This window comes from Phasianus colchicus, chromosome 6 (genome assembly GCF_987193195.1).
Source record: "Phasianus colchicus chromosome 6, bPhaCol1.hap1.1, whole genome shotgun sequence".
In the NCBI taxonomy this organism is placed as follows: Eukaryota; Metazoa; Chordata; class Aves; order Galliformes; family Phasianidae; genus Phasianus; species Phasianus colchicus.
This window is the reverse complement of record NC_143441.1, coordinates 9,344,713-9,357,154: the sequence shown is the minus strand read 5'-3', so window position 1 is coordinate 9,357,154 and position 12,442 is coordinate 9,344,713. Positions and strand designations below refer to the sequence as shown.

The 12,442-nt window shown below is 35.8% G+C and overlaps 2 protein-coding genes across 22 annotated transcripts in view; one reads left to right on the top strand and one right to left on the bottom strand.

The window, feature by feature from the left end:
- The window catches only part of CLASP2 (cytoplasmic linker associated protein 2), a 138,520-nt gene that overhangs the window by 2,508 nt on the left and 123,570 nt on the right, over positions 1-12,442 (bottom strand). For all 21 annotated transcript variants that reach the window (XM_090142371.1, XM_090142372.1, XM_090142376.1 and 18 more), the window contains 7 exons: positions 7,945-8,088; positions 7,398-7,504; positions 6,590-6,743; positions 5,710-5,932; positions 2,659-2,852; positions 1,988-2,116; positions 97-303 (listed from right to left, as the gene is read on the bottom strand). In XM_090142371.1, coding sequence (XP_089998497.1) covers positions 97-303; positions 1,988-2,116; positions 2,659-2,852; positions 5,710-5,932; positions 6,590-6,743; positions 7,398-7,504; positions 7,945-8,088 — 1,158 coding nt within the window. The remainder of the gene's footprint in view (positions 1-96; positions 304-1,987; positions 2,117-2,658; positions 2,853-5,709; positions 5,933-6,589; positions 6,744-7,397; positions 7,505-7,944; positions 8,089-12,442) is intronic.
- The window catches only part of LOC149917409 (uncharacterized), a 33,560-nt gene that overhangs the window by 18,335 nt on the left and 2,783 nt on the right, over positions 1-12,442 (top strand). The window lies entirely within an intron of this gene.

Here is a 12,442-nt window from a genome sequence, read left to right as displayed (position 1 = left end):
TAAAAATCCCTTATGAGAGCCAAGCAATAGTATTTTGAAAAAATCTTTGTCATTCTTACATAAAAAAGAAGGTGCTTTTTTTTGCTTTGTTTTTACCTGTATTAAACCTGGCACAATCTCTGGTAAAAGCTGAGTAAGAGTTTCTTTAGATACTCTCTCTATGACTTTTGTCTGCATTTTGATTGCAGCCAGATTAATTGGGTAATCTGCAGTCTGGATAATTGGACAAAGGACTTTGATGCACTGATCTGGGCTAATGGAAGTGGCCAGCATGGAAGCAGCTTCTTCAGCAGATCTCACCACCTATTGAAAGAATGAGACATGGAAGAATTATTTATAAAAGTATTAGTGCTGGTAAAGTCTTGAGCATAAAAATTTCTTAACAGCTCCACAGCATTGTAAAAATAGGTAAAGGATTTTTAAATGTGTGAAATTTTGCAACTGTTGGACTACTGTACTAAAAACACTCAACACTGTATGACTGAGCTATATGCTCTGCAAGATGTGTACTGGTGTCTTCCAAACCTGCCTGAAAATACCTTCCAAACTTGACAATATCTGTCGAATCAGATCTGAAATCTCTCTAGTCTACAATGCTATGCAGAATATAAATACAATATTATGCAATTACATATTGAAATCGCTCCACTACTGAAATCTATAATTTCCTGTGTTGTCATTCATTATTGTCTTTGACCATTGATAAGCTTCCACGTTCATCTCAAAAACTGTTTAATGACGATCATAGATTGCTACTTCTGGAGGCTTCCTCCATCTTTAATTTTTAAAAAAATTTAGTTAAGAGTTCTTAAGACTGGAAGATACAGTAAAACAATTAGTCAAAAGGTGCAGAAGCTCAGCTCAGGATACAGCACAGATATAAGAGGGAAAATTCATCTCTTCATATTTCTGCATCTGTGGTGTCTGGCAGCTAACAAGACAAGCTGCTAGATTATGTACAAAAAACTCCAGAAGTCTTTCTCTTCAACCTTGTCTTATTTACTCTTTCTCACATGCATTAAGAAAAAAAAAAAAGGAGAAATGGAACAGTAATATGGAGGGAAAAATGGAAAGAAAGAAAAAAATAAACATGGTGCATGAAATTAAGAGGGCACAGGGAAAACAAAGATGAGTATCAGGTGAGTGACAAACATCACCGGTATGGAAAAAACTGCAGTCAAACTTCTGAACTTAGAACTCCACATCAAGTCCCATATACAGAAAAAGTCCTATCATTGGGAGTGTGGGGGCATAGGAAAGGGAGGGAGGAGATTTATCCATCTCATTAGACATCTTATTTTCATAACATCAGTCACACTGATGTGAACTGTTCAATGTTTGGGTGGTTTCTGTATGTGTGTTTCTTATATCAAAATACATCATCCTTTGATGTGTATGCACATATCATAAGCTTTCTGAGCAAGATTACACTTATCCTTCTACTTCTGAATCTTCTCACTGTTCTCAGCCACAACCAACTCTTCCCTGCAGTATCTTCCTGTGCTTTCTCTCCTAAAAACACTCAAAGCCATGCTCTTGAATGGTGAAAAAGAATAGCTTAACCAGAGCTGGTTAAAAATGGGAAGGGATTATAATGTCCTTGCCACGTTCAATCCTATCTCTCAACTACCAACCTTACAGAAATCCAAAGGGTTGTATTAGGTAACTGGGCTTAAAAAGGCATATAACAAATAACTCCCTTCAGTTATTCTTCATAGAGACCTGCTGGCACATCCTTGGCTATGGTGTTATGTCCTCTTGGGCAGCACCCAAGGCAACTGTTATTAGGGCTGATGTTAAGCATTTCAGAGCTTACAAAACTGTAGTTCATTTTTATTTTTTTGCATAGCTATGTTAACATCTTCATTATTACACAAATGACTTCATCAGTAAAATCTGATTTCTCAAACACTTTCTGGACATAAGACAGCTGCTGCATTTTGTAATATTCTGTCACAACCTCAAATAAAGAAAACTGATTACTAACCTCCTTATGAGGATCCTTATGCGCTTCTAATGTCTTCATTATTGTGAGCTCTGCGTAATTCTTAAACCTTGCTGGCTGATTTCTTAGGATTTCTCTTAGAACTTTCAATGCCAAAGCTCTAATTGCATGCTAGAGATTAATTATTAAAACAAATGAGTTATGTAACATTGAATAGGCAAATGTTTAATATTTATTCAACAGTTCATAAAGTTTTGATAATAGTAAAACATCAATGCTTTTCTATGCATATATACAATATGAAACTAATATGGAAATAAATACAGCTAAAAAAACTCTTCAGTTGTTTGCTCTTCTCAAAATAATTCAGTTGGTGCATCATAAATATGCTGCTAATTGGAACTGTCTATGCTAAGCTGCATACAGTTTTACTCTTTGGAGTATTTTAGCATCACACAGTCACACAAATACATTATCCTTGAAAACAGACATTTTATTATTATCAAATCAAAAGCAGTTATTAGTGCCAAAAAAACCTGAAGGATACTTGAGAAGATGGCCTTTTCACCGTTAAGAGATTCAAGAGTTCACATGATGTTCTTGCATTTCCAGAATTTCTTGCTTTTCAAGACTAGCTGGAATTTGTGCTTTTCCTACAACCATGCAAACCATGCACTTTGTTAACATTTTTAACTAGATTAATCTAACTTTACCTCTTTGTCTCCAAGTGTTTCAAGCAGCAAAAGCAGTATTGTTTTGAAGTGCTCATCCCAAACACCAAAAGACTCTTCTTGAGTTAACTTCATGAGCTCATACAGGGCAGCCTTTCTTTCCTCAACTCTCTCGTTATGGTTTGATAACTCTTTTAGTAACTCTGCAACTAGATCAGAATGATCCATGGGAGGCTCTATCAAAAAAGGAATGTATACAAACAGAATTTTGAAACTTGGAAGTAAATATTAGTGCCTGATGCAGAACTGAAAAGTATCTTTCTACCTTTTTTTTTTTTCCCTCCAGGTCTGCTTGCCAGAATTACAGTTTAATTACTTCATTTTCAAAGCAGCCAATATTCCTGACCAAGCTTATGATCACACTAAAACAACAATAATACAGCAAAAAACAAAAGCATCCACAAAATTGAAGAGAATCCAGCAACCTGTAACCTGGTTTACTGCTCGAGTTTCTTACTCCTGTAATACACAAAGTGCCAGGTTCCCTGAATCCTCTTCAATCTGATCTATACACAAAGGGCTGCTTTTCCCATATGACCCTTCCATCGAAGAAGAAGAATTCACATTTTCACCTTCAGTATTACTGTACTGTTCAGACTTTTCTAAGCCACGATTCCACATCAATGGCTAAGCTTTTAACACAAACAGGAAAAAAAAATGCACAAGATGGTGCTTGATGTAAAATAGTGGAAATACAAACAAACTAAGGCTTTTAGCCTCACAGAGATTGCAGGGAATGCCTACCATCCCAGTGACAGTCATTATAAGATAGCACTGGACTTCAGTTTTGATTACAGAAAATTCCATGATGATGGAGAAAAGTATCAGTAGCAATTCTTATTTGGAAACACTGGATTACAGACGTGGAAATCTATAAAGTCAAAAATAAAAGCCTTGATTCTGGTCTAAATTAAATGGAACATCAAGGTACTGCCTTTACTCCATCATCAAGACCCTTTTAGCCTTCAAGAAAGAAAAGCAGATAGCTTCTACCTTTGCACCAAGACTTTGGAATAAATTAACAAACTTTTTTTTTTTTTTTTAATTCCCCTGGACAGAGGCTGAAAGTTTTCTTTCAAGGGGTAAAGAACAGCATTAAAAACCAAGTTTTCCTAGAACTGCACCTTTCCCCAAATTATTGCACTTTATTAACAGATGAAATACCTTTTTTAGAATAAATTTATTAGGTCATATACTGAGAGACTACAATTCTTAAAAACATAAGGCCAAGATATGGGGCATATTCCTTCACAGTTTGTATTTTCCATTCCTGTATATGATTTAGCTGTGGTGTTTAATTGCCAAACATTCTCCAGATAAGAAAGAAGTGTAAAAGTCTACTTGCAACTTTTTTTCCCCCCTGAAAACAACAACAGAAATGAGTAGTAGCAAATGCAAGTGCTTCATCTGAATGAACTAAAATATGTGGCAGGCACATATAAAATATTATATATATAGAAATATTTGATAAAGAACAGCTCTTCTCAAACTACCAAATAATATCATTTTGACACGATATGCAGTGCTGGCATTCAGAAGGAAATGCTGGCACGTTCTGAATACAATAAAGATTTGCCTACTGCCTGAAACATGCCAAGCAAGTCAACGAGGCGGGGGCAAAGCCTGAATGAAACACCTGCAAAATGACTGGATTCTAAATTGCTTTCTATTAATCTGAGAGGATACCAGGGATGTCCCTGCTCAGGCCAGTGCACGGCCTGGTTCTGTTTGATGCTTTTATTCATGTTTTTCATGGAATATGGAGACTACTTTTAAAATCTACAAATTATTTCATTTTAAAAACAATGAAAGAGAGAAGAAATGATAATTAACTTGATAAATAAGGAATGGTCTGAAAGAAAAAAAGATGAAAATTAATAACAGTAAGTTAAAGGCAAGACAAAGAAGTGAATTCTTAAGCCCATATACAAAGTGCTAGTTAAAAAAGCAGACATTTGCAAAGCACAATCTATGGAAGTGAGATGAAAGAAAGGAGCTTCTTTGCAAAGGAGCACTGGATTCCAAACAGAGGCTGCTTCTAAGGAGAAGTGACTTAAAAATTAAAGCTAACTTTGGGAAGAGGAAGAAAAATTCAAGATTTTCAGCAGATACCAGCAGTTAGTAGCAAATAAACACATGATAAGTTGAAAAATATAGATTTTACACACAAAAGAGATGAGACTATCACAGTGATATTCAGAACCAAACCTTGAAAAAAAAAACCCAAAAACAAACCAAAAACACCCCAACTGATATATTTATATATACATCTATATATCTATATATCTATTTTGCATCAAACTATATTTTGCTATACACTCATATTCAAAAAAGACAAGATATGTCTCTTCTGAATAATTGCTACTATGCACCAATAGATCCAAAAAGTAGGTAGGTAAAGAAAATGAATAAAAAGATTGCTGAATAAAATAATTAATCTGACAACACATTTTGCTGGAAGAACAGAGTGCACGTGACGATGTGTAAGAAATTTCCCAGGAAAAAGCCTACAAAACAACAACCCAAATTCCTACAGATAAATGAGCTAATAGATTCACTTTCTGAGTAAAAGCATTTTTTCCCCTTGCAAAAGCCTGTTTAGTCAATATAAAATACCAACGTCATGTTTCACATACAAATATTTCACTAACAAAATACTTCATCTTTCACCTAATTCCTGAACTGGTTTAATCCAGTTTTACTCGTTGTAAATGTTTTTTTTAAAATCTCAACCATAGAGTAGTGTGGTAAGTAAACTTTATATTGACAATCCTGCTATTGAAACAATACCAGAAGAATACAATACAATTCAATTTCCCACCCACCCTCAATCTATATAAACATCAAACAATCCAACAGTGTCAGTCAGAAGGATTACTGATAAATAAACTAGTTTAAAATATATTATGTAAAACCTCTTAAGGAAATGGTACCATTGATACATATAGTGCTAATGTTTAATTCAGAAACTGAACTAAAAGGTGAAAAATGTCAAAATTTCCCTACTAGAACAGAATGCAATCTGAAGCTTACCATCAGGAAATTGCTCTGCGTCATCATCAAACACGGCTTCCTTCAAAGCAGATTTATTAAATGAACTATCAGAATAATTGTATGGGTTATAATCTCGTGAGCGTGGTGAAGAGTGAGGAGGCATTGTGTTGAGTAATGATGTTTTGTTATCAAGGGCTGTTCGGCCTGTCTCACTCACACCACCTCCTGCTCGTAGGTCTGCTATTCCAGAAGCACTGCCAATCTACAGGAAGAGAAATACCACAGATTGATGTATAACACACACTTTTCAAATAACTACTTCACACACTCATGTAAGTATCAAAAACTGCTAAAGATTTGAAAGTTTCCTAAGCATTCCTGAAGATACATTAAGCTGGCTTTCAGGTAATTAGACTTTGCTACAGCACCCTGAACTTAAAACAAATAAACAAAAAAAAAGGTGTTTGTACAATTTCTGTTTAAGCATACACAAGTTGGGCAAGTTCAGCAGATCTGAAAGTCGAAGTTCGACAGAAACAGAAGTTTAGTACAATGTATTCACCACTGAAAAACCTCTGGGTTTTGTATGGAATTAAACTTAAAAAAACCAAACAAAAAAAACAGTGTACAGATCTCTCAAAAATTAAACTCCTTGTTCTGCGAGATAGAATTTTTAAAATTACTTATATTTAAAATAAATAAAAAGCTAATACCACTTAAAATTAGCATTTACAGTTCCAAAATGCATTTTGAATGCTGGGAACTGTTATGCTTTGTTTTTTTAAGGTCTGAAGTTAGCATATATGTCCCACTGCAGAAAGCAGAACAGATAAACCTACTTACAAAGATGTTTTATCTTTAATAGTAAGTCAGATATTGGCTTGATTTGCCAATAGCAAGATGCACCAAGTTTACTCACTGAATCAACATCATCTTTTTTTGAATCCCGTTTCACAGGTTCATTCATATCTTCTTGACTGCGGAAACTGAAGTTCTGAATAGCTTCAGTGACTCCACGAAGAGAACTGTAAATATCTTCGGAATTCATATTTTCTGTATCATAATCAAATGCACTGTGGGCCATGGAAAAGGACATATAAATTAAGGTGGATTTATTTTCTGATCCCATATTTTTAAATAACATTAACATGGAAGTACAGACACCCTGGAAACAGTAGTAAAATTAAGCACTGCCAGTGGCTGGCCAAGAAGGCTGCATCTGACTCAAGTACAACTTCTGCTGTTTTACTCTTCTAAGAGAATTTTACACCATTCTCCCTCTGTAAGAAAAATTTCCAGGGTAAGGGGAACTGATCAACGTATTGATTGACTGCTAAAAGCAAAGTTAAAAAATCCACTTCGCTGACAATTCTGATGCCATCAAAGAAGGTAAGAACATTTATGAACTATTCTTATCCACCCCAAATTACTTCTGGCTGGATGACTTAAGCTGTTTTAACATTTGCTGGGGATGAAGGCTTCTTTTCCATCTCCTACTATGCCACTTGCACTCTGAGGTGCACACGTTAGGGCAGCCCTGGCTCCTATTAGACCATTCAGAGAGGTGGAGCACTTCAGTATTACATCATCCTGTAGAGGAAGGCGGATTATTTTTCAGCATTTGTGACTGCAAAACGCACTCCATTTGTTCACAGCCTAGTTTACTATTTTGGAGAACATGTTTAATGAAGGCTTAGATGCAGAACTGTAACACTGGCCAACACTACCTTGGTGACAAAGTGTTCTGCGATGTATTGGTTGGGGAAGTGAGAGGACTTGACCAGCTTGCTGGGGAGCGTGGAGTAGGTCTTGTCAAAGGACTTCCCATTGAACCCTGGTAGAGGAGAGATGAAAAGAGATACTATAGCTAGTCCATGGCTTTCCCTTTACTTGATTTTTGTTTTTATTTTCTAGCACCCAGAAAAATTTAAAGAATTTAAAGAAATAAAGCTATTTAATTTCTTGGATTCTTTAACCAATGACATTAATTTCAAATGTGTAACTCTGAAAAAATTAATGTAAGAGATAATAAATACTACTCTTAACAAGTCCATTCAAACTTAGTAAATCACTTACTTGGAAGCCACATACACATAAATACATATTTGCAGGAAAATAAAAAGCATTCCATATAGAGTGGTACCTGCTAATAAGACTTCATGTGGAGCTTGGATGACCTTCACTGATTTTCTCACTCTCACACAACTCTAATAAAATGGACTTATGTCCAAAACACCAGTAAATTCAGAAATAATAATATGGAAGTGTAGATACCTGACCACTGTTGCCTGTATTACGGAGATGATTATGAAGAAGCTTTGTGGCTCCATCCTGAAATGTTTTTGGTAAAGCACCCAGCAGCATTGTAAACTCAGGAGTATTAAGTTCAAAAAGAGAAATGAGTACTGACTGTGCAGCCTAGAAGGAAAAACAGATTAAAATCACTGTTGAGTTGCTACAATGACAGGTAGTCATAAAAGGTGATATATGTATTAAGTTAACTTAAATAAAGATATTAGCAGTTATAAATTAATGCAGTTCATATGTACTGCTAAAATCGAGGTTCAGATATTCATAAATTCAGGCACACAACAGTGAGCTTACACCTTTCAGAATCATCCTAATAAGCAGTCTTTCAGATAGATGATCCTCAGCCCTCCCTCCTCAGAACTCTGTTTACTAAAAGGAGTGAAGGAAGTATTAAAATGGCTTCTACAGGTTTTGGCAAGTTGAGCAAATTTTAAAAAGGAAAAATTGAACGCACCAAATAGGAATAAGTTTGTAATCCCTTCTCCTGAATTCCACAAGTGGTAAGACACAATATCAACAGACTAGCTTTCAAGCACCATGATGATGCAGGCTACTCCATGAGTAATGGCTCCTATTTATTTCCGTGGAAACTTCAACAAATACAAAGAGCAAAGTAACAGTACTTAATATAACAAATTCTCAGCTATAAAATATTTTTTTTCAACACAGTAGCTATGCATTTTTATCAGCTGTGAATAAGAACCTGCATGCCACACTCAAAAAAAACTGCACCAGTGGAGATGACTATCTCACAGGTGCTATGACAGCACTGTTGCCAGAAAACTGTTGCCCATGCAGTCCATTTTTCATCATCCCAGACACATGGAAATCAGGAGGCACCAAATCCAGAGTATCCTGTGGGTATGGCATGACAGTCCAGCCAAGATTGGCAATGTGCTCTACGCTCTTCAAACTGGTATGAGGCCTGGTGTTATTGTGTTGCAAGAGAAAGGTTCTCTTCTCCTCTCCATGGGCTGTGGAAATTCAAGCCTTCAGCTTAGTGTCGTGATGCAGCAGCCAAAGTTGATGGTTTGTTTGGGTTCCAGGAAATCGAGAGGGATCACCTCTTTCCTATTTCAAAAGACATTGCACATGTTCTTACCTACTGAGGGCTCTGTCCTGAACTTTTTCTTTGATAGGAAATTCACATGTCTCCATGTCAAAGACTGCCCTTTTTACTCTGGACTGTAGTGGTTACATGACGTCTCTTCATCCCCAATGATGCGATCCAGGAAATTTTCACTTTCAGCCTTGTATTGGTTCAACAGGTCACAACAAAATTGTATGTAGCATTCTTTCTGTTCCTGTGTGAATAGCTGTGGGACTCACCTGGCTCAAACACTATGATATTTCAACATAGCCACCATTTTTTCCAGCACACTGAAGCCAATATTCATCTCCATACACAGACCACTGGTTGTAATCTGCCATTTCACATGGATGAACTGAACAAGATCTTCACTGATCTTCATTGTGTGGTATGACAGCTGTGTGTGGCCATCCAGAACATGATCTGTCTTTCACATTGCTGTCACCACTGCAGAAACGCAGCACCTACTGCCTCACTCTGCTCACATCCACTATTTGGTGTCAAGAAATGTTCAGCAAGTATCAATGAATGTCAACAGGAGCATTTTTTTCTGCATGGAACAATTTAATTCCACACCTTTGCTTCAGATGTACTTCCATACCAGACGCCATTTGATCAGACTGCCCCTCTGCTGCCATCTGTCGCACAGCAACAAAATGTAACAGGGTGTTGGTGGGAAGGTTCAACCCCTACTGCCATACCACCAACCTCTGCCCTCTGACACTGTGGGCCAGGAACAGGAGATATTGTTTTCGGCACTACCTTCTTACTGCTATACATTTCAAAGATGAAAACTTACGTACTGGAGTAGTGTACTGGAGTTTGTAGTGTACTGGATTACACCTTCCACATCCTCCAATTTTAGCATTTCATATTTAACAGCATCCTCATCCTAGAGCTTTTATACACATATTTTATTTATTTACCTCAGCCAAGAGGTAAATAAATACTAATAAAGCACTACAGTGTGTTACAGAATGACGGGATGCTAGCTGAGTTCCCCTCTGCTAAAGAAATGTTGACTGCATGACTTTGTTTGATGAATATTCACTGGACAGGCTAACAAAACTGTCAACACTGCAAATAACTTATCACATGCAATGAAAAGCTAGTGATTATTAAGTTTTAAACAGTTTTTTATAGTATGAAATTCTGGTTCCGAGATTAACCAACTTTATCTAGTTTCAATTGAAGTGACACACCATCAAGGTCTGCCACGCACTGGAGAAAACCAGTGCCTCATGCTAGCCAGAATGACAGGCAGCTTGGTTCAGCACCAAAAATACTTCAAGCAAGTAGTTTAGAAATTCTTTTAGACATTTATTTCCCTCCTTTGCTTCAAGAGCAATGAAGTGTAGCACTTTTTAATTAGAAGTGGAAAGCCAAGCTATGAACGCACATACCAGCACACGTCTTAGTATTAAATTTAATGATGAAAATTCTAGCATGTTAGAATGCCACAAACTATCTTTGCACACTCGTGATCAGCTGTTTTCTTATACTTTTATTTCCTCCTCCCTGAACAGTCTTCAAGTGAACAGCCTGAATGCCCTCTACAACCTGTTTTTGGTGCTCCATTTTTCCCTCATTATTTCTTTAAGTCAGTCTTTTAACATAAGTTGATATATACAAAACCAAAACAAAAGCTCCAACTGAAGAAAGGTTTGGAAAGTACCACTTTCTTTTCTCTGTCCTGTTATCCACATCTTTGCTGCCTTACTGCATGTCTACTTAAGCTGCCAACAATAATAACAAAACATATATATAACAAAATAGACAGTCTACAGTCATATCAGGAAAGAAACTGATAACCATCAGGTTTGCCTAGAAGCTCAACCTGAAGTATCAAAATGGAAACTAACTCACAGAAGGGTTTCATTAAGGAGCCATCTATTTTCCTTCTTCCTTATTAATAAAAGAGAGAGAGAGAGAAAGAAAGAAAAAGGGGAAAAAAAGAAAAAAGGCATTTTAGAGTATTTGTCTTTTTTTCCCCTTCAAGTCAAAGCTTGCTCTCCTGAGATTTTCACATCCAGTCACTCAGATCACATTTTAAAAGGAGTAAAAATGAGAAGTATGTTTTGTATCATTCTAACTTAGAAGAACTCTAAGATTTTAATTCTTCTCAGAAGAGCTTTAATTGTAGAGGAACTTGGAATTTTACACTCCAGACTGAAGTCTCTAAATAAAGTACATTAATTGTGCCCATCTTAATACTAGTATTAAAAACAAAAAGATTTTTAATCTACTTGAAGTGTTTTTTGTTTTGTGTTTTAGAGAAAAGCAAAATGGCACAGAAAAACAGGTGGTAAACAAAGACTTAATTTAAAGAAAGCATATAAGATGTTAATAGTACTATCATCTTTAAAAAAAAGTTTAGAAAGATTAATATAACCATGCTAACATTTTCAAGTCTGTCAACAGAACGAAACATTTTAAAGGACCAGAATAACTTTGTTTTGACTATTTACTGTCAAAATTTTATTTCAAAACTTAGTAAAGGCTTTTGGGAGTTAGCAACCCCTAACAAGTCTGTTATGGAAAGAAAATATAAACTGAGAAAGCTTCATATAATTAAAGTGTTCCAGATGATAAAACTCAAAGCCCATTCTTTCCATGATTCAGTTACTTATTGACATCAAAATGGTTATTAAAGATATGAACCATCAGATAAGACAGCTTGCCACGTGTCTCAGTACTAAAACTTTACTGATTTAGAAGATAGTGCTGCTTCAGTTCCCTTTCTGTTTTATGGTCTTATGCATGTCACTAGAACATGGTAACTAGGTGAGACAAGTCCAAAGGATATAATCTGTTACTGCTTTCTCATGCTGAAAGTTATATTAGAAGTGAAGGTAAAAAAAAAGTTATCTGCATTATAAATTTTGCTATGGTGAATTATTATAAACAACCAAGGTATCAAGAAGTGGTAAAAGTTACTTTTATTTTCTTTTGCATTATACACTGTGAGATAGCTCTCCATCTTTTTCTATCTATTCACTCCCACAAAGCATCCCTTCTGAAGGAAGCTTTGATAATGATTCCAGAAACAAAGTTGCCAAAACTCAAGCTGAACTGAATCTAGCTAAGGAAATCTAAACAAATAAATTGTTTTTTATTTCAACTGCAGAAATAAACAGGGAAAAATGAACAGAAGAGTTATAGGTCTATGTCAAACAAGATTCTGTTTTATGAGCAATAAACAAAATATTTCTATTTAACATTCAAGAAGTGTTAACATACCGATAAAGGCAGAAGACAGGATGAATGCTGACAATGAGAAAAACAACAAATAAATCTATTCCATCTATAGAATTATCTAGTCCTTTTCTGAAGGCTGCATTAATAAATTTCTCGTGGTTTTTTTTTGTCCTT